At 37.4% G+C, this 21,547-nt stretch overlaps 4 protein-coding genes across 5 annotated transcripts; 1 reads left to right on the plus strand and 3 right to left on the minus strand.

Annotated features, from left to right (window-relative positions):
- Nucleotides 1-669: 669 nt before the first annotated feature.
- Nucleotides 670-5,047, minus strand: LOC103339714 (serine/threonine-protein kinase KIPK2). Its single transcript, XM_008243051.2, is given in 4 exon segments — nucleotides 670-1,684; nucleotides 2,047-3,103; nucleotides 3,106-4,149; nucleotides 4,873-5,047. Coding segments are annotated over 3 exon segments (2,715 nt in total). The 5' UTR covers nucleotides 3,917-4,149; nucleotides 4,873-5,047; the 3' UTR covers nucleotides 670-837.
- A 6,031-nt stretch (nucleotides 5,048-11,078) lies between these two features.
- LOC103339713 (monodehydroascorbate reductase) lies at nucleotides 11,079-14,515 on the plus strand. The gene is made up of 10 exons (XM_008243050.2): nucleotides 11,079-11,288; nucleotides 11,681-11,752; nucleotides 12,117-12,168; nucleotides 12,340-12,420; nucleotides 12,632-12,750; nucleotides 12,839-13,058; nucleotides 13,183-13,301; nucleotides 13,387-13,512; nucleotides 13,618-13,758; nucleotides 13,950-14,515. The coding sequence occupies exons 1-10, from the start codon at nucleotides 11,238-11,240 to the stop codon at nucleotides 14,271-14,273; spliced, it is 1,305 nt and encodes a 434-aa protein (XP_008241272.2). The 5' UTR covers nucleotides 11,079-11,237; the 3' UTR covers nucleotides 14,274-14,515.
- An 850-nt stretch (nucleotides 14,516-15,365) lies between these two features.
- LOC103339712 (large ribosomal subunit protein P2B-like) lies at nucleotides 15,366-17,079 on the minus strand. 2 transcript variants are annotated; one of them, XM_008243048.2, is made up of 4 exons: nucleotides 16,944-17,079; nucleotides 16,767-16,860; nucleotides 15,998-16,224; nucleotides 15,366-15,594 (listed from the first exon to the last, which is right to left on the minus strand). In XM_008243048.2, the coding sequence occupies exons 2-4, from the start codon at nucleotides 16,852-16,854 to the stop codon at nucleotides 15,568-15,570; spliced, it is 342 nt and encodes a 113-aa protein (XP_008241270.1). In that variant the 5' UTR covers nucleotides 16,855-16,860; nucleotides 16,944-17,079; the 3' UTR covers nucleotides 15,366-15,567. The 2 variants fall into 2 exon arrangements, with proteins under 2 accessions (XP_008241270.1, XP_008241271.1); XM_008243049.2 differs by having other exon boundaries at nucleotides 16,767-16,856; nucleotides 16,944-17,018.
- A 1,095-nt stretch (nucleotides 17,080-18,174) lies between these two features.
- LOC103339849 (UPF0481 protein At3g47200) lies at nucleotides 18,175-20,051 on the minus strand. Its single transcript, XM_089043095.1, is given in 2 exon segments — nucleotides 18,175-18,608; nucleotides 18,611-20,051. Coding segments are annotated over 2 exon segments (1,476 nt in total). The 5' UTR covers nucleotides 19,794-20,051; the 3' UTR covers nucleotides 18,175-18,315.
- Between the last annotated feature and the right edge of the window lie 1,496 nt (nucleotides 20,052-21,547).

Raw genomic sequence — 21,547 nt, forward strand, 5'->3', positions numbered from 1 at the left:
TGGCACGTGGGGTCTAATGGGTGTGGTCTAACGGGTGGGGGTCCTTTTTTTCGTATTTGAAAAACGTACAGCCGCACGGCTATACGATTTTAGTATAGCCGGTGGGCTATACTCGTTTTTTTTCTAATTTTTTTTTTAAAAAAAATTGTACAGCCGGGCAGCGTTACTGTTTTTTTCTCTTTTATATTTTAAAAATTGTCTTTATTAATAAATAGTATAGACGATCGGCTATAGTCTTTTACATATGTATGCATACATATATATACATATTTTTAAACAATACACTCGTGTTCTATACACGTCTCACGTTTTCTTTAAAAATGCAAATATACAATAATCGTATTATATATGTACGTATTTCTAATGTTTTATAAATGTAATTTTTACAAACTTTTTAGTAAGACAAAAAATTCACGTTTTATACAAAAAATTCTCACATATTATTGAATAAAAATAACATATGTTATAAAACTTATATTAAAATATCATATAGTGAAAGATTAAATTCTACTTTGGATATGTTGCCTATTAAGATCTGTAAGGTACAAACTAATGCAACTAGGAGGGTCCTTTTTTATTATTAATTTTTTTTATTAAATCGTATAGCCATGGGGCATTCCCGAACAGACTAATAACTAATAATATGCGAGGCTGTCGTACAAATTTTTTGAAACTGATATGATACATGCGCAGCCATTACTGACAATTTAAGAGAGTATGTACTGCTACTAATATACAGAAAGCTAGATATGAGTTATAGCCGGAAAGGAGGAGGTCTTTCAAGAGGTAATATAATACACAAGCAGACAGCTTCTCCTAAAAAAAGTGGTTTTTCCTCTAAAATAACTCAAACTCTAGGTGGTCTCCCGTAGCTTTAAACTCCAAATACTTGGTATTCTCCTGAGCAGCAGGCATGTCTGGAACTTCAAAATCACAAAACTCGGGCAGTTCCGGTGGGATGGCACAGCGTATTAGGGCCCAATTCAGGCCCTCAAAGAAAGGATGTTGCTTAATCTCACCAGACCCTTTCTCTGATCCCAACCGATTCTCCGGCTCCTTTACCAACAGCCCTCTGATGAGATCCCTAGCCTGGAAACTAACAATTGGACCTTCCGGGAACCTTAGGCTCTGCAACACCACATTGGCTAATGTTTCCTCATTGTTGATGCCTTTAAACGGTGTTCTGCCGTATAGAAGCTCGTAAAGAAAGATTCCAAACGTCCACCAATCAACTGCAGCTCCATGACCCTCTCCTTTGATGATCTCAGGAGCCAAGTACTCATGGGTCCCAACAAAGGAATTGGACCGTGCATCAGTAGGCTCTGCCACAAGCTGGGGCAATGATCTGACTTGGGCTGCAGAGTCATTTTTGGACTTCTTTGTTTTTGCAGCAGTAGGTAAAAACCTAGGGCTGAAGCATGGGACGTCACAGGAGGGTTCCATGCAGAAGGGCTCAGCGCAGCTAGATTGTGTGCATGGACCAGACAGTTTTACACGATCAGCATCGCATGAAGGTGATTTCAAAAGAGTTGGACTGACAGTGCACCTTAGAGACAGGTCAAAATCTGTGAGCATAATGTGACCATCTTCCCGCACAAGAATGTTTTCTGGTTTCAAATCCCGATAAACTACCCCAAGCATGTGCAAGTACTCCAAAGCAAGGAGAACTTCAGCAACATAGAACCTGTAAACACAAAGTGTCTTGAATTAGTTTGCAATGGTGCGATATGAGAAATACATACAGAACATAAGAATGAGCAATTATAAGAAAGATCCATTTAGCTAAGTTATCTCAGGTAAAATTCCAGCCCTAATTTAATATAGAAACAGATAGTAGATTAGAGGCGAATCTAATGCTCAGTTTCCCAATTGAATTACATAGTACAATGGAAGCTCTTTAGAGCTTCCATTCACACAATAATTTATAAGAGATGACCAGGAAAAATGAGGATGTCATGTAGCAATTTCTCAAAAATAGTGTAACAATAGCATCCAAAACAAAATGCATGCCCTGATATGTATAGATCTTATTTCAAATTTTTCTACCTTGTCGCTGCTTCAGAAAAACACCTTCCCGACTGCTTCTGCCGAAGGACATGAAGATCTCCACCTGGACAATACTCCATAACTAAACATGACAGATTATCTGATGTGAATTGGGTATACAGTGTAGGGAGAAAAGGATGATCAAGCATCCTCAGTATTTCTCTTTCAGTCTGAGCCCTTGGCATCTTCTTCCTTCTAGCCAAGAACTCGTTGTCCATTACCTTTATGGCAAAAAGGCAGTTCGTACTAATTAGTTCAGCAAGATATACAGTTCCTATGTCTCCACAACCAAGCTTCTTCAAAAGATTGAAGTGTCTCAAGCCCAGGACTCCATGCTGCAACCGAACGTGACGGATGGCCTCCCACCTCACATCCTTTGACATGTGAGGCTTATTGCTACAACTAGACCCACTCATATTGCTCTCATCACTCAAACTTGTACTACTACTATACTCTTGGCTACTTTTTGAGCTTTGGGAGAACTCCCCTTTTTCTTTTGATTTTGGGTTCTTTTTTGCTTTCATGATGTCAGCTCCCCCTGTATTGCCAGTCTTACTGCTGTCTAAGGTGAAGCCTGGTTTACTCGGACCTGTGTGCACATTACTTGAGTTTACTTCTGCAGTAAGACTGTTAAACTGGGGCACCAAAGAACCTTGATTTGATTGTTTGCCAGCACCTTTCAATGTACATTGGCATCTCTCACAAACCAGCTGACTTGTGCAAGGATCAAAATCAGTATCAACTTCATTATAATTACTAGAATTGCAGGCCACAGAACTTGAATCCTGCCTTATCTTCTTCTTTATGATAATCCTATTCCTGCTGGCTGGTTTTACGGAGCGGAGAGTATTTCTGGATAGTTTGCTTGTCGTATTGCCATTGACCAAACTAGATGAAGAAGGTACTGCATGCAACTTGACTTTCCGCCCTGGTTTTGCAGCTGATACCTTACTTGCTAACTTGGGTTTTGCAGGAACATTTTGAACTACTGAAGTGTTACCACTTGTAGATTTAACTTTCTCTTTTTCCCCAGCTGCGCCTTTATTTTTGTCGGTAACATGGTTTTCGCAGGAATGTTTTCAGCAAGTTCTGAAATATGGTCACTTGAAGATTCAATTTTCTCTGTCTGTCCCAGTTCTGCCTGTATTGTTTGCACCCCAACTGTCCTTAGCATGGACGTACTTTCATTTTGCAATGTTGTGCTCCCAGAATTATTTTCTGTTTTCCCGATGGCAAATCGAGGAGAAGAATGTGCGCTCTGGCTTGATGACTTCATCTTGGCCATTTGAGGATCCTCAGGCATATTCTCACAAGTATTTGAAATGCTTTCTTCTGGCACCAGAGAGATCTCAACCATATTTCCCCTATTTTCACTTGAGGACGGGCCAGATGTACTGGCTTCAACTACAACTGCATTGTACAATGTCTTGATCCTCCCAGCTTCAGAGGCTCTTGAAGGACTTGTCAATTTTGATAACCGCTTCATAGCAGCCATTTCTGATGCCTTGGTAATAGAGAGTTCCCTTAACGCCTGCTTCAGAGTTGCTGGCTCTGAATTCCCAATCCCTGGTGAGCGAGACACACCCACTGTAATTGGCTTCTTCAAGGCATTCTTATATAAAGGGCTAGTGCCAGCTTGCTTCGAATTATCTGAACCCTTGGATGAAGCTTTGAGATTGATTGCCTCGAAGAGCTTATTAATATCATCTTCTAGAGAATCCTTGTATCCCAGTTTTAGAACAGGAGGCTTCCGATCTCTGTCACCCCTACTAAATCCAGAATTTGGTCTACCTATTCCAAGAGAAAATTGACCTGTAGTCAGCTCGTCTGTTGCTTCAACAATTTCAGAAGTACCCGTAAATGAACCCATTTCCAGGTGGAGATTCTGATCTTTGTCACCCCTACCCAACCCAGAAGTACCAAAACGAGGAAGACTATAGTCCAGCAAGTTTATAATGATCAGCTCCTTGAGAAGCCGTTTAGGTAAAGCTTCTGAGTTATCAAGTCACAAGTTGTGACTTAGACTGTTCTGTACCATATAAAACTAAACTGCGTACATCATGCTATATGTCTTTTCACTTCGAAATATAATAAATCCATGCCCTGAAATTATCAAAAAATAATGAAAAAATATTAGTCAATCAAAGGCAGAGGTAATTTGCTGTTTGCACTTATTTGTACAAATGGAAGTAAGGATGAGCCACTCAGTCACAAGCACAACATTACAACACTGCTTGACCAAACATTATTAGCATTGAAAATGCTAAAAATACAGTCAAAGCATCATTTCAACATCACATAAAAGTCATATCAGAAGGAAAAAAACATCAGCAAAAACAGATTTCCAATCAATATAAATGGGGTATAAAGGGTGCACCTTTGCCATAAAAATAACACATTAATCTTTACAACAAGTACCCTTTTAAATAAAAAAGAACCAGACTATTCTAAAATTAAAACTTTTTTTATTTTCCTTTATTTAAATTAACAAAATACAAACAATATGAAGCTAGACCCAGTTGCCATCTTTCTAGTTTCTTCTAGTTTTTAAGTTTAATCAGTTTTTTTTTTGCATAGATTTGCTTCCCCCCCGCTTGCCCATCACCAAGACAAGATTCACCTCCCATTTATCCACCAAATAAATCAAACCAAATCACAAACAAAGCCAATAACTAACAATAAAATAAAAATGATTCTTTTTGTGTTAAAAACAATAAATAAACGGAAAATGCCAAGCTTCCCTGAGCTCCTGAAGCTCCTGGAGCTCAAATCTCAAGAAATGAGTATGCTTAAAGCAAAGCAGATCGGAGAGACGAAGATCAGTACCTGATGGAGCTTCGCCAACAAACGCATTGGGGCCAGATTTAGCGAGCAAATCTGAGGGAAGGGGAGAGATTGAAGGAATCTGAGAGAGGAGAGCGAAAAACCCTTGAAACCCTTGGGGGATGTTGCGGTGAGATGTGGAGGAAACGAAGATGGGTGAGAGAGAGGAAAGGGGTACAGAAGACAAGCTAACACCAAAACACTATTTCACTCTTTCCATTCTGGCACTGATTATTTTGAAGGCCCTGGGCCCACCGTATATATCGTGGGTCCCATCAAAACGTGAAAATTATTTCAAAACCATCTTGGGATTATCCAAATCTCAGTCGTTTTGTGAATTTTAGGCTGGTTTTTTATTTTTTTGTAAAAAAAAGGAAAGTAAATTATATGGAGAAAGGTAATGAAGACTGTATTTTTACTGTTTTCATGTTTCTACTGTGTACCATCTTTTTACTGTTGTTATTGTACAGGTAAATCCAGCCACGTATAGATTTTTAAAATATATATACATTGCATAGCACATAACATGTATACATATATACAAATACTAATTTTCAAGGTAGAGTTTGTAACTCTAATATAATGGTTAACCACATTTACCCCAAAACTTCAAATACTACTTCTCTAAATACTTGGAAAACATCCCCTTTTTTACTACCTAAATATTTGTCATTCTAAGAATAATGCATGTCATAACGAATTTATGTGTTCTTTTAACTTTTCTTTAACCGCGTGTATTGAATTTTGAAATCCTGAATCTATTGCCGACTTATTGAAGATATTTTTTCATTTATTTTTGTCGTGTGCATATAGCATGTACCACGTTGTCTAATGATGACAATGCACATAATGACGTGATGATTTATAAAGCAAACTAATTTGTTTGAAAGGAAAACTACAAGTTAATGTATTTTATACAATGTAGATGTAGATAGTAGTTGTTAAGGTTGGTAGGCAGGTTGACTCTCCCAAACTATCAATACATGAGAGTATTTGCTTAGTGCAAATACAATGTACAAAATAAGTTCATTGAAGTATTTTTTGTAAATTGATGGTTGACTTGTCATCTTTCAATAGCATAATATTGACAATGAAGGAACCAAAAATTGATGGGTTACCTAACATAAAATTTATTCATCTTTTGACAAAGTTTCACAAAAACATCTATATGAGACAAAATATGGGCTATCATATTTCAACCCCCATCTCATAATTAATTTACCTGCTAATCACCTAATTACTCAACCATGATTACATTCAACAAACTTTGCTCCAGGCTACAAGCAAAAAAGAGCCACTATAATCATTCTTTATCAAACGTAGCAAATTTAGCTAATGTGTATAGTTAAATATCTTAAATATAACTAGATAAAAAATTTACTTAAATATAATGAATTTTAGTTAATGCGTGTTGGGTATTCAAACTTCAGACCACGGTCTACAAGTGAAGATATTTTTCCGCTAAGTTAGACGCGCGTCGACAAAATTTATATTTGTATGATAAATAAATAAAGACATGGATTTCAAATTGAAATATAAGCACTAGATTTTGCATGTGTATATAATTGTTGTTGAATGCAATGTCTGTTTGTTTCTCTTTGGGGCAAATAATTGAATGCGATGTCAGTGTTTTTGGCTAATGGAGGCGTACATCGCCAGGAAACACAATTTTTCTGTACATGTTTGGTTTCTGCCGACTTCAATGCCCCACACCCACAGTGAGTCCAATAATGATCTTCTTGGAAATGAAAACGAAATTTGAAATGGGTTTCTTCCAAATACGACATGGTTGAACTTGTGCTCTGATATTGTTGGAGCCCACTCTTCATTTTGGTGTAAGATTTCATCTTCATGTAATCTAAACAAATATTTCACTTGTCCGAAAAATTAAGTATCATTTAGTTGTTAGGGTTAGTCTTTATAACACTTATAATTATTCTCGACTCTCGAGTATGTCAGTCTTTGCAGTCTAACAATATAAGAATATTTCAAATATCATAGATTCAAAGTACCTAACATCAAACAAAGAAAAACAATTGCATTCAATCTGTAACCCTCAACACATACATCGTATGCACATGAACACAAATACACTCTATAATAATGTATTATGAAGTGAAACATTCTATTTCACATGGTATATATGCCAACTCCGCTACTTTGGCCGGCCGATAGGGATGGTTGGTGTTTGTCTTGGCCCTCAAGTTGAGGAGTTAAACATGGGAAACCATAATGACTTTATAAATTACCCTATTAATTTGTTAATCCCGAGCCCTAGTCACCTAAAGTAAGGCAATGGCCATCAAACTTCTTTTCTTTCTTTTTTTGCCTTATTTTATGCAGGTTGGGGTCACACAAACTTTACTTTGGGATCAAAGCTTTGAATGAAAATTATGTTGAAAGCAGCCTTCTAACTTGTACAAGGCAGATGGAGTTGCCTCAAGATAATGATTTGCTTTGTACCCTTTTGCTTTTTTCTTCTTGAATATCCTTTGGTTCTTTGAAATGTTTTGCTGGGGTGAGGCCAGCTACGAGTTAAATATCCTATGGCTATGATTCATAGTACACTGATGTTGACTATTTTGGTCAATGAATATTGTTTGGAGCCAAGAGTTGCCTAGCCCTTTATAGACATGGAAAAGCACATACATTAAAAATAAATAAAAAATTAATACATGGTTGAGGTCCACTATGGGAGTGCTTATTTTCTCAAGATTTGACTGTCTATTATTTTATTATTAACTATATTATTGGAATTCAAGAATATTCTTCCCTTTTATTAACGGAAAGAGATGTTTCCAAAATAATGTGAGATAAAATTTTCAATGTGAAAAATGTGATTTTTTAAGGGTTTTTTTTTTTTTTTTTTTTCTCGGTGTGAAAAAAATATGATTCTTAAATATGGGGTAAAATAGGGCAGCTGCTCAACCAAATTCATTACCATTTTAAATGGTCCTGGTTTTATGAATTTGGGTCACCTGAGCCCAATCCGAATTAAAGCATTTGAATGGACAAGTAACACTATAATTGGGCTCAACTCAAGTTCATAGATCCAATCGGCTTAAACCAAAGCCCAAACTACCTTCCCTTTTTTCTTCTTTTTTTTTTGGTTGATACGAGTTTTGCAGAGAGGCTAGAATGAGTCGTTTTTGGTTACCCAAAAAAAGGAGGGGTTTTTGTGAGGGGTCATAATGAGGGGATCCTTAATAACCGTTTGATCCAGTGCAAAGTTATTATTGGACTGTTAAATTGAACCACCTCATTGTAACTCCTCAACATAGGGAAATCAAAGATAGAAGTTAGGGTGTACGGGTAACTACTCTTATATAACCACTTGAGTTATAAACTTCTTGCAAAGTTAAAGGTATTAAGATCAATTTAAGATCTGTATGAATTTTTTAATTTGTTTGCATAAAAATCTAAAATTCAAATATCAACTGAGATTTTGAAAAGAATTGCTATTTGGAAGCTACATTTGTAGCTTAGAATAGAAGAGAGGCTCGCCTATATGGTAATTAGAGGACACCTTTGGTCGCTCAGGGCATGTTTGGTATTCAACTTGAATCCAAATTTTAAATTCAAAAACAGAATTTGAGTCCAAAACAAAGAAAACCTGTTTGGTAGCTCTATTTTTAAAAACTCAAACTCGAGAACAACTAAAAAACACCCCAATTATTAAAAACAAAAAATATCTATATTTTTTGTTTTTTTCTTTCTAACAACCCACAAGTTCTCAAATTTTTAAGATTTGAAAAGTTTTCAAGTTGCATACTAAACAAGTTTTTGAATATTAAAAATAGATTTAACAACTCTTTGTTTTTAAGAAAAATTAAAGTTTTTGAGTTTCCTATTTGAGTAGGATACTAAACGCCCCTCACCTTCTACCTTCTTTTTTTTTTTTTTTTTTTCATGTTTGGCTTGTTGGAGGCAATTCTTTTGTTTTGTATTTTTCGCTGGCTTGTTTGGTCTTAGTGGACCACTCTTTATTATCTTTGGTTTCTTTTTAATAAATATTGTTTATATTATAATTATAAAAAACAAAAATACGATGTATGTGTGATGTGTGTCTGTATGGCTAAGAGGGTGGACTTATTTTGGACAAAGGGATGGGCTGACTTCTAGACAGAGGGCTGGGCTGATTTCTAAATTACCGAAGTTGGGTTGCACCTCTAAGCCTATTTTCAAAAATCAAGACCGGGTTGGAGTGGCTCCAGCCCAAGCGTAGATCCACTCTTCATTTTTCTTGTTCTTATCTTTTCATGTATTGTCAAAAAAATGGTGACAACAGATTTTAATTTTACCAAATGGAATGTTAGTTGGATTGACCCATAATTTTGGTGTGCTTCCAAGTGATCTGAAGTTCAAGCCCCCATGGTACTTGTGTGTGTGAATAACCCTCATTTTTCCTAATTTTGACATTAAAAAAAAAAGAACTCTAACAATAATAAGAAAATATTTTCCCATACAAACATATTTTAATAAATAATACAAATAAACATTTAATTTGGAGAACCATTAAACATCTAAGCTTGTTCCAAATGTTAGTCAAAATGGGATCACTAATGTCGCTACGAGAGGATATCACTAAAAGAGAAACGTAGCTATGACAAATTTAATTATTCCAGGTTTTTTTCTTCTTTTAAAACTTTTCTCTCTTCTTTGCTTTTTCCAAATGTCCTATATAAAAACGTCGATATAAGAATTCCTTTTAAAAATATATTTAAAAAGTCGCAAAAAGATACAATTTTAAAAATATATTTTTGTTTATGGTTTATTCAGGAAGAAAACAAAATTCTGCACTGGGTACAAAGGAAGACTGTTGATTGTTAATAGAAGTGGGTCCCTGTTCTTTTGTTTGTTGCGCTATGAAATATTTTGGTTGACCGCTTTGCAGCATTAAGATCAGATAATTTATCCGTGATTAATTAACAAAAGATAATGATCATTATCATCACTGCTGACGTCAACGGTTTCGTTCCAGTAAAAAGACCGTGTCGCAAATCTATTTTTTTGCTTTATCGATGCACAAAATAGAGGTTTTTTTTTAACAAATTTATAAATAAACCAATTCTAGCATATATTTATAAAAAAATTAAGACTATTTAAACATAAAACATACCCAAAATCAACAATTTTATATTTTTTGGGTGTGTTTATAAATGAATTTTAAGTGTGTGTAATGATGGGTTTTGGTGTGTGTTTATAAAGTATTTTGGGTGTTGGATTTTTTTATAATTTTAACCCCATTTTGGTGTTTTAGTGAAACTCCTTTTTTTTTTTGGGCGTTGATATATATTACCATAAATTAGGACAATTGTAAGTTGCCAAACATGTAGTGTACATGAACCTGTGCTTCTTCTGGGCACTATACATTTTCCATTTTCCACATCAAAGCAATTAAAAAATGCATTTTTTTAGCAAGCCAACGGGAAATGGCCGTGATCGTGGGATTTCCATTTCCAACAACCTCGGATCAAATTGCGTTCATACTACATCTTGACTTGGGGAAGTTTTATACGTGTCTATTATATTGTTATTGGCATGATTCATTTTAACGTTTGTTTTTTGTTTTCTTTATTTTTATTGATCTAATAAAATTATATAATTTTTTTATTCTAAAAAAATATGAGAAATTTATTATTCGCATACTATTCTTCAACTAAATTGATCTGTTACTTAATATAGTCACATATAAAAAATATATATATTTAGAATATTTGGGTTTGTTCTATAAATGGTGGCGAAGTGTGCAACCACTCCGAGTTGGGACCTGTTTGCGGATAAAGCTCTCCCTAGGGGTGTTTTTCACAAGCTTGATTTTCAGACGCTGGACCTCACAAAGTATCTAACTAATATTTGAATTTATTTGGGAGTGTTTCTAGAAGAATTGAAATCGCTTATAATTAGATTTGACAGAACAAATTAAAAGTGTGGTTAACTAAAAATAATACTTTTAATAAAAACGCTTATGAGCATTAGTGGTTCTTATGAAGGCCGTCTCAGACTATAGCTATATTGGGAGACTTCTTAAAAAACGGAAATTCAGAAATAACAGTATATTTTATTTAGAAACTAAAAAATTTGGGCTCCCGTTAACAGATCGGTTGTCGTGGCGATTGCACAGTCAGCAGAGATGAACGGCAGAGGATTCGCCACGTGGAACTATTCCGTTTACACGAGGGACATCAGAATGGTCCGTCCGATTAGCCCAATGGTCGCCCTATAAATAGCTGACCATCACGCAGCACACAAAACCTCATCGCATTATCACACTTCTCACCAGCAAAAGAGAAAACTAGTCACGGAACAAAAGCCAAAACGAAGCAGAGGAAGCAAAATCCACTTTTTTGTCTGATCGATAGCCATCAATGGCAGCGAAGAACTTCAAGTACGTGATCCTCGGCGGTGGAGTCTCAGCTGTAAGTTTTTATGCGATCGATTCTCATCCGTTTGATCAAATTTCGTTAATTTTGTGCATTTCTTTAAGAATTTATACCAAAATGTGTATGTTCGACTTATACTGAAGTTTTCTGTCGCTGTTGATGTGACTTTACATAGTTTTTAGCTTTGGATTTTGAAGGTGTGCCTAGATCTAATGTGAATATTAGTTTTTCATTTTGAATTTTTTTGTACTCGACTGTTGTAGTTGTTTTAGTGTAGAATTGTGGTAATTAGGATAAATAAAATCAGTTGGTAATAATGATCAAGTGTTGAAAAATTGTTGTTTGTGCTTTGTGATAATTTTTTGCAGTATTGTGGAAGCCTCGATAACTTTTAATGCTTAATACATGTTTGTTTTCAAATATTATAGGGATATGCAGCTCGGGAGTTTGCCAAACAAGGGCTTAAGCCAGGCGAACTAGCAGTCATTTCCAAAGAGGCGGTATGTTTTCTAATGCTTTTTCATGTGTTTGTATCCAGTTGACTGAAGATTGTGAGATGCTTTATGCGATTAATTGTCAATTTTTGGAAATTAGATCAAAATTGTGAGTTCTGGAAAATGTCTTGACATCTAGTATGCATGAGTGTTGCAGACTTTCTGCTTACTCTATTTTGACATCTTGCTGCATTAAACTTGGATTAAGATAATTTGCTTGCGTTATTCATTTCAATGCGCGTTGCTCGCTAGCTAACTGTGTACTTTCTGTACTTCATATTATTACTGCTGCTTGAAGTTGTTTCCCTTTAATGGCTGTTAGACGTCAATTAAATTTTGTCATGTAATTAGTTTCTTCTTTTACTCCCAGGTCGCACCATATGAACGTCCTGCACTCAGCAAGGCTTATCTCTTCCCTGAGTGTAAGTTCTGTTATTTTAGTCCCAATTTTCCAGCGCTTACAGAAAGATGCAGTGTGTTTTATGACCTCAAGCTTCGTACTTCCACTGGCACATTGATGAAGATCAACCTCATTTTTTATGTTCATCACATTCTCTGAGATTGTAACTTACTGTTGGGATTGGTTCTTGCAGCTCCTGCTAGACTTCCTGGGTTTCATGTTTGTGTTGGAAGTGGAGGAGAGAGATTGCTACCCGAGTGGTACAAAGAGAAAGGTATGTTTATCTTCTGCACAGTACAGCACCATATGCTGATCATGATTGAACAATGTCTGAAAGCTTTCTTGAAGTTTTTAAAGCCGGTTAAAACCATTATTACTCGTTTTTGTTCCGGACTCATTTTTACCTATTTTACCTGATCTTCCATTTTCTGGGTCATTTAGAGTGCATTACTCTCATCTCATGGAAGCTTAATTTATAATTTCAGGGATAGAATTGATTCTTAGCACTGAAATAGTTAAAGTCGATCTTGCTGGGAAGACTCTTGTCAGTGGAACTGGGGAATCCTTCAAGTATCAGACTCTGGTCATTGCCACTGGATCAACTGTAAGCAACCCTAGGAATTCTTGATGCCTTGCTTTGGATAACCTGTCCACTTTGTATACATAATTAAATCCGTTTTCTGTTTTTGTAGGTTATAAGATTGACAGATTTTGGTGTCAAAGGAGCTGAAGCCAAAAACATCTTCTATTTGAGAGAAATTGATGATGCTGATAAACTCAATGAAGCAATTAAATCCAAAAAGAATGGGAAAGCTGTGATTGTTGGAGGAGGGTACATTGGTCTCGAGCTTGGTGCAGCTTTAAGAATTAACAACTTAGATGTTAAAATGGTTTACCCTGAACCATGGTGCAGTAAGTGAATTCTGCTCCAAGCCTTGTTTGTATGTTGTCTCTGTGTATATATATACACATCAAATTGGAGACTCTTTGTATTCTATGCGCCTCATTTCCCTAATTTCTTTTGTTGTTCTTGTAGTGCCTCGCCTTTTCACTTCTGGTATTGCTGCTTTCTACGAGGGTCACTATGCAAACAAAGGAATTAAAATCATCAAGGGAACAGTTGCAGTTGGATTTACTGCTAATTCAGATGGAGAGGTAAATACACAAATCACCTGCCATTTTGGTGGTGATGCTCTGATGAAACTGTGCTTCTGGATGGTGACATTTTCCCATAATGCAGGTCAAGGAAGTGCACTTAAAGGACGGCACTGTGCTTGAAGCTGACATTGTTGTTGTTGGTGTTGGGGGGAGACCCCTGACAACATTGTTCAAGGGACAAGTTGAAGAGGAGAAAGGTGGCATTAAGGTTAAGCGACTTCTGAAATCCCTTGATTCCTTCTCCCTCTCACATATATTTAAATATTCATTTTGATGCTTGGAATTTGTCTTAACATGTTTAAGTTGATTGCAGACGGATGCGTTCTTCAAAACAAGTGTTCCTGATGTATATGCCGTGGGTGATGTGGCTACTTTTCCTTTGAAGTTGTACAATGAGATTAGAAGAGTTGAGCACGTTGACCATGCACGCAAATCTGCTGAGCAGGCTGTAAAGGTATGCAGCTTCCCCTTTAATTCTGTACTATTTCGACTAAGAACCCACCCTATCATTCTTTTCTGTCAAATCGGGCATGGTCTCCCCTGCCAATAGGATTGTTAAAATAACCAAGCCGGATGGTATCCATTCTTTTATTTTTTTGGGTTGGCGGTCATCTGGGAATTATGTAGTTGTCTTGATTTTGGCAGGCCATCAAGGCAAGCGAGGAGGGGAAGACAATTGAGGAGTATGACTACCTTCCCTTCTTCTATTCTCGTTCCTTCGATCTGTCATGGCAATTCTACGGCGACAATGTGGGTGAAACCGTGCTCTTCGGAGACAATAACCCTACCTCACCAAAACCCAAGTTTGGAACATACTGGATCAAAGACGGGAAAGTGGTTGGAGCATTTCTGGAGGGTGGCAGTCCTGAAGAAAACCAGGCTATTGCCAAAGTTGCCAAGGTCCAACCTCCTGTTGCCAGTTTAGATCAGCTTGCGAAAGAAGGTCTTTCTTTTGCTAGTAAGATTTAAACCTCATGTTTGGGGCAAAATAAAATGAACTTGTTGCTGGAGGTGCTGGAGGTGGTCTAGATAGCGTTAAAGAACAGTTCACTTTGGTTTTCTATGAGTGGTTTCGATGTTGTAATTTCAAATTAATTACATAAATCTTATTGTTCACAGAGTCACACTTCACAGAGTTTGTTCTTGTTCTTATCATTGTGAAGAGACGATGTAACTTGCTTATTGTCAATAATCATATCGTTATTCCCATATGTGTGCGAGACATTAGGCCAAAAGCATTTCGAGATGTTTCTGATTTTCTGAAATCCATTTTACTCAATGCTCTATGGGGGTGTTGTCGACAAAAACTGATTGAATTTTGAATGTCTTGTTTTGTTTTTGTAAACTGATCGAATTTAGATCATTTTAGAGCTTTGCATGGAATAATAGGCTGTTGTAGCAAGTTCTGCACAGAATCTTTGAACCGTTGAGGTTGAGAACTCTTGAAAGAATGTTGACAATGAAAAGTATACATAAAATCACTTGCGTTTGCAGTCTCTTTACAACCAAATTTCATTCTCTTAAGTTTCTTCCAGCAGTTCAAGTTTCATGTCTTCCGACTTTCATCGTCTCTGGATCTCCACTAGATGTAAGTGGGCGTCAGGACATGAGACAAGCAGCCTGGAATGGAGCAGGCGAGGGGTGACCCTATAGGACCCTGCCCCACAGAATAACTCAGGTAAAGGGCCGCTGATCGTCAAATTTTGGTGTTCAAACAACCCTAGAGGCAGTCTGAATTCCATATTATGACGAATGTCCTTTGAAGTCCAGAACCCTACTTCACAATATAGTTTGAGGGAATAAAATATAGAAATCAATTCAGGTACCGAAGTCTAGAACCCTACACAAATACCCTAATCCTACTTCAATATATCTTTTTCGGCTATGACGTTGGTATGTATAAGCTTAGCAATAGACCACCAATTGCAAGAGTGGTCAACCAGCAAATGCATTTCTCTGAACACAAATCAAAAGTCGGGGTATTTTCAGAAGTATTTGATGAGTATTAAGTATCATGAATAGAATTATGTGACTAATGCGAGAATAAAAAGATGCAGGTCATTCTCTGTCAAGACAAAAGATTAATGAACTTTGATAGAAAAGTGGATTCAAAGCCACCATAATTGCATAATCTACTACATTTTAGATTGTCATAAAGTCTTCTACTGGCTACGATCCAAAAACAATACACTCCATTGAAAAAAAAATCTATCCAACTCAAATAACAAAACAGTCCCTTCATGATGTAAGCATTGCAACCACTCTAGTCAAAGAGACTGAAGCCCATATCCTGCAACAACGAAAAAGCGAGAAATATAAGATCAGACTAAAATCAAATGCTCCAAACAAAATGCGATGTCTCCAAGAGTGTTTGCTAATTAATCTGAGTATGCGGCACATTGACCATTGCTCTGAAAATGTACCCTTGAATGTGCAAACAGTCACAGCTCAGACAAAGGAAAATTATATTACTATCTATTGATTTGCCACGATCCTATTGACATGCAAACAGTTGCTGTCTAGCACATACATATGCAACTCTCAGAATTTGATGGAAGCTTTAAACATGAATATGTCTTAGCAGGAGCAAGGGGATTGATATCAGCACTCATTAACAGATGGTATTGCAAAACCCATATCCTTCTACATGCACAAATACTGAACTTAATGAGATAATCCCAAGAAAAACTTACATCATCGGTATCCTCTTTCTCCTCAACCTTCTCTTCTTTCTTTGGCTCAGCTGCAGCAGGAGCAGCGGCACCAGCACCAGCACCAGGTGCAGCCACTGCAACAGCACCACCACCAGATGGTACAGAGGCCAACTTCTCCCTTCCAGAAGCAATAAGCTCTGTAATGTCCTTACCCTTCACTTCCGAAAGAAGAAGCTGAATCCTATCATCATCAGTCTCAGCTCCAACTGCGAGCAAGATGAAAGCCTTTAACAAGTGAACAATAAAAATGAGCATCTAGGCAGCTATGCACCAGCTCATATGAAATCAGACTAGAACACACGAACCACATATGCATAAGAACCAACAATTCAGACATAGTTATTAAATAGCCTCCTTCTAAAATCTGTCTCATATAGAGGACGATACGCAGAAAAACAGAAAAATTGGGGAAAGGGGTATTGTAACTCAGATGCAAGTGGTCCTTTTTAGGAGCAATGGAATATTAAGACTAACTTTCAAAGTCGAACTTCCACTATATACCATAAGATGGAAAAAGAAATCATATTTTCATGATTCAACACTGAAAAGAACATTACCCTAAAACAAAATTCCTTGTGACCTCCAAACATTCATTTTCATGGAGGATTGAGTTGACCGATTGAATACAAACAAAGGATTTACAAATCAAGAGGTATTATCGCACTACACAACTAAGTCATAAACTTGGATGCAGTAGTTCTATTCACAGATTGAGCAAATGAAACATAGAAAAGGAAAGCAAAAGTACCAGAGCCAAGGATGTCCTTGAGATCTTCGGCAGAAGGGGTGGTATTGCCCCCCAACACAGCCAACAAGTATGCTGCAACAACCTTCATCTCTGCCTATAAAACACAAAATTATTAATAACAATAGATATAAGAGTCAAAGACCCAGATAGAGAGTGAGAAAGAGCGAGGGCAAGTACTTGAGAGGCTCTGGATCTGTGGAGAACGGAGAAGGGTATACGCAGCCGAATGCGAAATGAACCAAGGAGGTCTGCGATATGAGGTTTTATGCAAAGCTGCTAGGGTTTTTAAGCGGACTATGTAGCTGAAGATTCTGGTTCGGGCCGGTTTAAGCAACTGTAGGCCCATTTATATTTTCTATGGTGTATTGGCGGGCTTCTAGTCCACAAGCAAACAAACTGGTCCATTTCAATTATTTTATAAATTACAAAGTGGCCCAATATCTGAACAACGGTATGCAAGGGAAACTTTTTATTAAAAAAAAAAAAGTACAAGCGATTGGGGGAGGGTAGTTTACACGAATATTGATTCAATGGGTGCCTAGAGTTTCGAACCTCTACCCACATGGGTGGAGGTAGAAGAACTCAACTAACTAAACTATACCCTTTTGGCTAAAGGGAGATTTTTTTATATGCAACTTCTGGTGTACAACTATATGTTTATCTATACTATTACGTAATTAACGAGAGAGATGGATGCATAATTGTCTATACCTGATAATGTTAGAAATTTTTCTTGTATTCAAGAGGACTACTCTTATCTAGAGGAAGGAGGAATGATCTAGGGTGCAAGGGGCGAACAAATTGACCTGGTCAATTAGCCTAACTCACATATGCTAATAAGTCTCATAATATTATAATTTTCAATTGATATAAAAATTAAAAAAATTCAGGTTGGATTAGCCTTGTCCTTAAATTAGCCATGCTCAAGTGGGCTAGCAATCCATATCGTTCTGAGCCCACCTTTAACCCCTAGCCTCCTTCACCGGCAACATTGTGCCTAAGCTTAACTATTACCCATAATAACTCACCCCAACTGACCAGTCCCATTGCTGGCATTCTTCTTCTTCTTCTTCCCCAAATCAACCCTGAATGAGTTACAGAGTGAGCTATAGGTGTGTGTTCAGTGAAAAGGATTGTTCAACTTGTAATAATGTGTTCATTTGATGAAGGTGTCAAGGAGTTTTTTTAGGTCTCATCGATGACAAGGTTCTTCTTCTTCCCCCCAACACTGATCATATGAATGACAACAGCAAACCAATGATCAGGTGAAGGAAGAGGCCAAAAACCCAAATCCAAATTCCTCTGGTTAATTGGGGGATTTAATATTTGCATCCTCAGAGTCATAGTTAGCAATAGCAAACCAAAGAATTCAATGAAATTATGTTATGAATATTGAAAACATGTGGGAATGAATTGCTAATTATGCAAGAACAGGGGAAATAGGAACTTATTTGAAGAACAGGGGAGATAGGTAGGCACTACACTACACAAACATTCAAGAGGCTCAAATCTAGGGATACACTGAAACTTGCACCATCATATTTTTTTTTCATGATCTCTTGTTGATGTAGCTCAAGATAGACATGGCAGTTTGGGCCCCAGTGAGGACAAGAAGGATGAAGGCAGAGAAAACAGAGATGAACGACCATGGCTTGCTAAAATAGATCCTCATAAAGGTAGCCCAATGGCTGCTGTAATAGGCTTCCACATCTCTGAATTGAGTGGAGAGGTAGCATTTTCTTATGTTGAACACAACTTTCTCCCCTAACTTTGTGAACAGCTCAGCTACGTTCTGATCATTCTGCGAGAAGCCAGTGATTATCCCATCTGCACAAAGGAGGTGACGTCCCTAGTCGAATTGATGAGACAGCTCATGAAGGCAATATAAGTGGTGAAGAGCTGAGATGTGTATTGGTGGCACCGTTCAAAGGCCATGCAATTGATAAAGACAGCAATGGTGAGGTCATTGATGGTTATAGGTGGGATTTGGAGTACCCCATTTCGGAAATTAATATCTAAGAAGCTCTCGGCAGCTTTGCGTGGCCTAAACTTGATCCCGGAGGGTCTTAGTTGTGTGGTACATTGGATTGACTCCGAGGATGGACGGTAATTTTGATCAGCGTTATGATCATCATGTGGAGTTGAGGAAAGGAATAACATACACAACCAAATCGATGTCTTGAGGGTAGCTTCGCATAGTACATCTGATGTACGTTGGAATATTGACTTCTTGCGTGGAGGTTCATATGAAAATGGGGGAAGAAAGCTTAAGTGAAACAAGTCAAGCAAGTGCTTGGCCCCCCTAAGCTTGCTTGTCCTCTTAAGGACTTCGCTAGGCCTAGGCAATGTATGGTTGAAGAACTCAAGCGCAAACAAGGTTAGAGAATGTTCAGTTCTGAAGTTGGAGATCTCGAAAAGCTTTTCAAGGACAAAGAAAGGGAGTTGGTTTTGAAGCTTGAGGAGGTCTCTGGTAAGAATTGGAATCAACCATGGCCTTGTTAAGATGGGGTGATCATCTTCATCCGCACTCATACGTTGAAAAAGCTCAATGATAAAGCACCCATCAAGCACCATCATTTCAACAAAGTCAGGGCTTGACATGGGGATCGACTCAGAATAGCAGCTTCTCGTGCTCTCCTCCAAGTTTTTCATGGCTTTATAGTATTCTGGCAGCGGATCATGCCTTCTTCCGTTCGTTTCTCGAGAAAGGAGCAAATTAAGAAACTGCAATTTGTAACTTTCAAATTCAAGTAACTCGTCCTTGCCGCGGTGGTAAGGTCCAATGGAAACCATTTCAGGCTCAATGGTTTCTAGAGTAGGACTGATTCCATTGAGGCTGGGAGGAACTCTATATATGCATACCGGGCTTTTTATACCACTTCTTCTTGTCTGAATGTCTTTTCTCTGCTCGTTTAGGCGCTTTCGCATAGCTGCTACAGATTCTTCGTAGTTCTTCAGGTCATCTTGATCTTCCTCACTGCTGCTTGACCCTAATACTGTGATACCATAATGCTCCATTTTCCCCATCCTCTCTTTCTCTTGCTTTGCTCCCAAGATTGTCAAGAAAAGTTGAATTTTTGTGTGTTTGGATCAGTGGAAAATTCGTCAAAACCCAATCTGTCACTCGCATGTTTCAGACAATGATGCCATGTCCAAGATTATTTATTGGCAAGGGCCATGGAGTTTCATGGAAAGTTACGAAATACTCTTGGAATGTCGTGCTCATAATTCTTGAAACTTTTACGGAGACCAACTCATATGTTTCACAATGATGCCCTGTCCAAGATTATTTCTTGGCAGGGGCCATGGAGTTTCATGGAAAGTTACAATATACTCTTGGAATGTAGTGCTCATAATTTCTTGAAACTTTCACGGAGACGGTCACAATTCTCACGTTCTTGATACTCTTGGTATTGAAATTCTGTTTCTTGCAAATGGGCAGGCCACAACATAGGCCCAACAGCGTCATTCAAGCATATTTGGGCATGCATCAGCTCGATTTGATGGGCCATTGGGACAACAAAAAAACTCACCTGGGCCATGGGACCTTCCCTGGGGTTAAAAGTCGGCCCGATATTATAAGGGCCCTTTATATTATTGTTGTTGTTTGATTGGTCATGAATTCAATGCTCATTGGTGCAATTTTATAGAGAAATTTTTGTTATTAAAAAATAAGTAAAAAGGAATACACAGTTAGAACGAATGGTAGCAGAGCAGGCCAACTCTAATAGACACATAATTGAGAACTTAAATGTCACAAGCTCAATTTTTCACATGTGTATAAGTGTATCGACGATTTCTGAATACAGCGATATTAAAAAAAGAGGATTCGAACACAAAACCCCAGTGCGTGGATAAATATGAACAATTCTACGAATTTAGGATTTACTCACGTCCATGTGTTGGTTGGAGTAGGTAGGTTTCTTTTCTACAAATAAATGCATAAAAAGACGTCAGATTTGGCACAAAATTATTGTAAACATTAACAGCAAGTTTACTCTCATGACTAAAATACAGGAAATACAGCACAGACTTGCCTGGTTTTACACTTGTAGTTGATTAGTGAGTCGCTCTGTTCTGACAACAACCCCACAAAAATAAAACGAATGAATTGCATGGACCCAGAAAAAATAGTGATAGTCTGCCATTTCTATCCCTTTCTTTCTCTGTCTTCATCTTCTTTTTTCATGTCCACTTCTGCGTAAGGGGGTAGCAGTTGTACATTATAATCATAAAAAAAATGACTGACGATAATAAATTATAGAGACAGAGGATAAGCCCGTCGTACGTATTCACCTGGAGAGGAAATTTGGGAATATAAAATTATGGTCTTACCTAACCAAGTGTGACAAATTAATTTTGTGAGTGCATGCATGGTCTGGCTTTTTGGCCACGAAAACATGTAACAATTAATTTGAGGTATACCTACCAACACTTTTATTTGCAGCAATGGAAAGTTTAGTGTTAATGGGCACGACAAGGTTTGTGGGTCATACAATTTTGACTTCATATGATTAATTATGGCACAACAACTTTTTGGACCAATAATTAGTGTGCTATAGAATAAGTGCAGTCGTCTACATGCATTGCAAGTCATTAAATCAAACGAGGACGATGAACCCACATTGATATTCGAGTTTCAATTTGATCTTTTAACTTGTTTTTTAGTTATTTTGGTCTTCTAATTCTCGCATGAGTTTCAATTTAGTCCTTCTTTTTCCTTTAGTTTTTATAGTATAATTGTACTCAAATTGACAGAATGACTAAATTGGAACGCATGC

This window comes from Prunus mume, linkage group LG8, assembly GCF_029339155.1.
Source record: "Prunus mume cultivar Tortuosa linkage group LG8, ASM2933915v1, whole genome shotgun sequence".
NCBI lineage: Eukaryota > Viridiplantae > Streptophyta > Magnoliopsida > Rosales > Rosaceae > Prunus > Prunus mume.

What these genes read in the sequence shown, in the direction of transcription:
- LOC103339713 (XM_008243050.2), top strand. Translation starts at nt 11,238, where the DNA reads ATGGCAGCGAAGAACTTCAAGTACGTGATCCTCGGCGGTGGAGTCTCA. An exon ending in CAGTCATTTCCAAAGAGGCG is followed by an intron (nt 11,753 to 12,116) that starts GTATGTTTTCTA and finishes TTTTACTCCCAG; the next exon opens with GTCGCACCATATGAACGTCC. An exon ending in GGCTTATCTCTTCCCTGAGT is followed by an intron (nt 12,169 to 12,339) that starts GTAAGTTCTGTT and finishes TGGTTCTTGCAG; the next exon opens with CTCCTGCTAGACTTCCTGGG.
- LOC103339712 (XM_008243048.2), bottom strand. Translation starts at nt 16,854, where the DNA reads ATGAAGGTTGTTGCAGCATACTTGTTGGCTGTGTTGGGGGGCAATACC. An exon ending in CAAGGACATCCTTGGCTCTG is followed by an intron (nt 16,225 to 16,766) that starts GTACTTTTGCTT and finishes TCTTGCTCGCAG; the next exon opens with TTGGAGCTGAGACTGATGAT. An exon ending in AGAAAGAGGATACCGATGAT is followed by an intron (nt 15,595 to 15,997) that starts GTAAGTTTTTCT and finishes TCGTTGTTGCAG; the next exon opens with GATATGGGCTTCAGTCTCTT.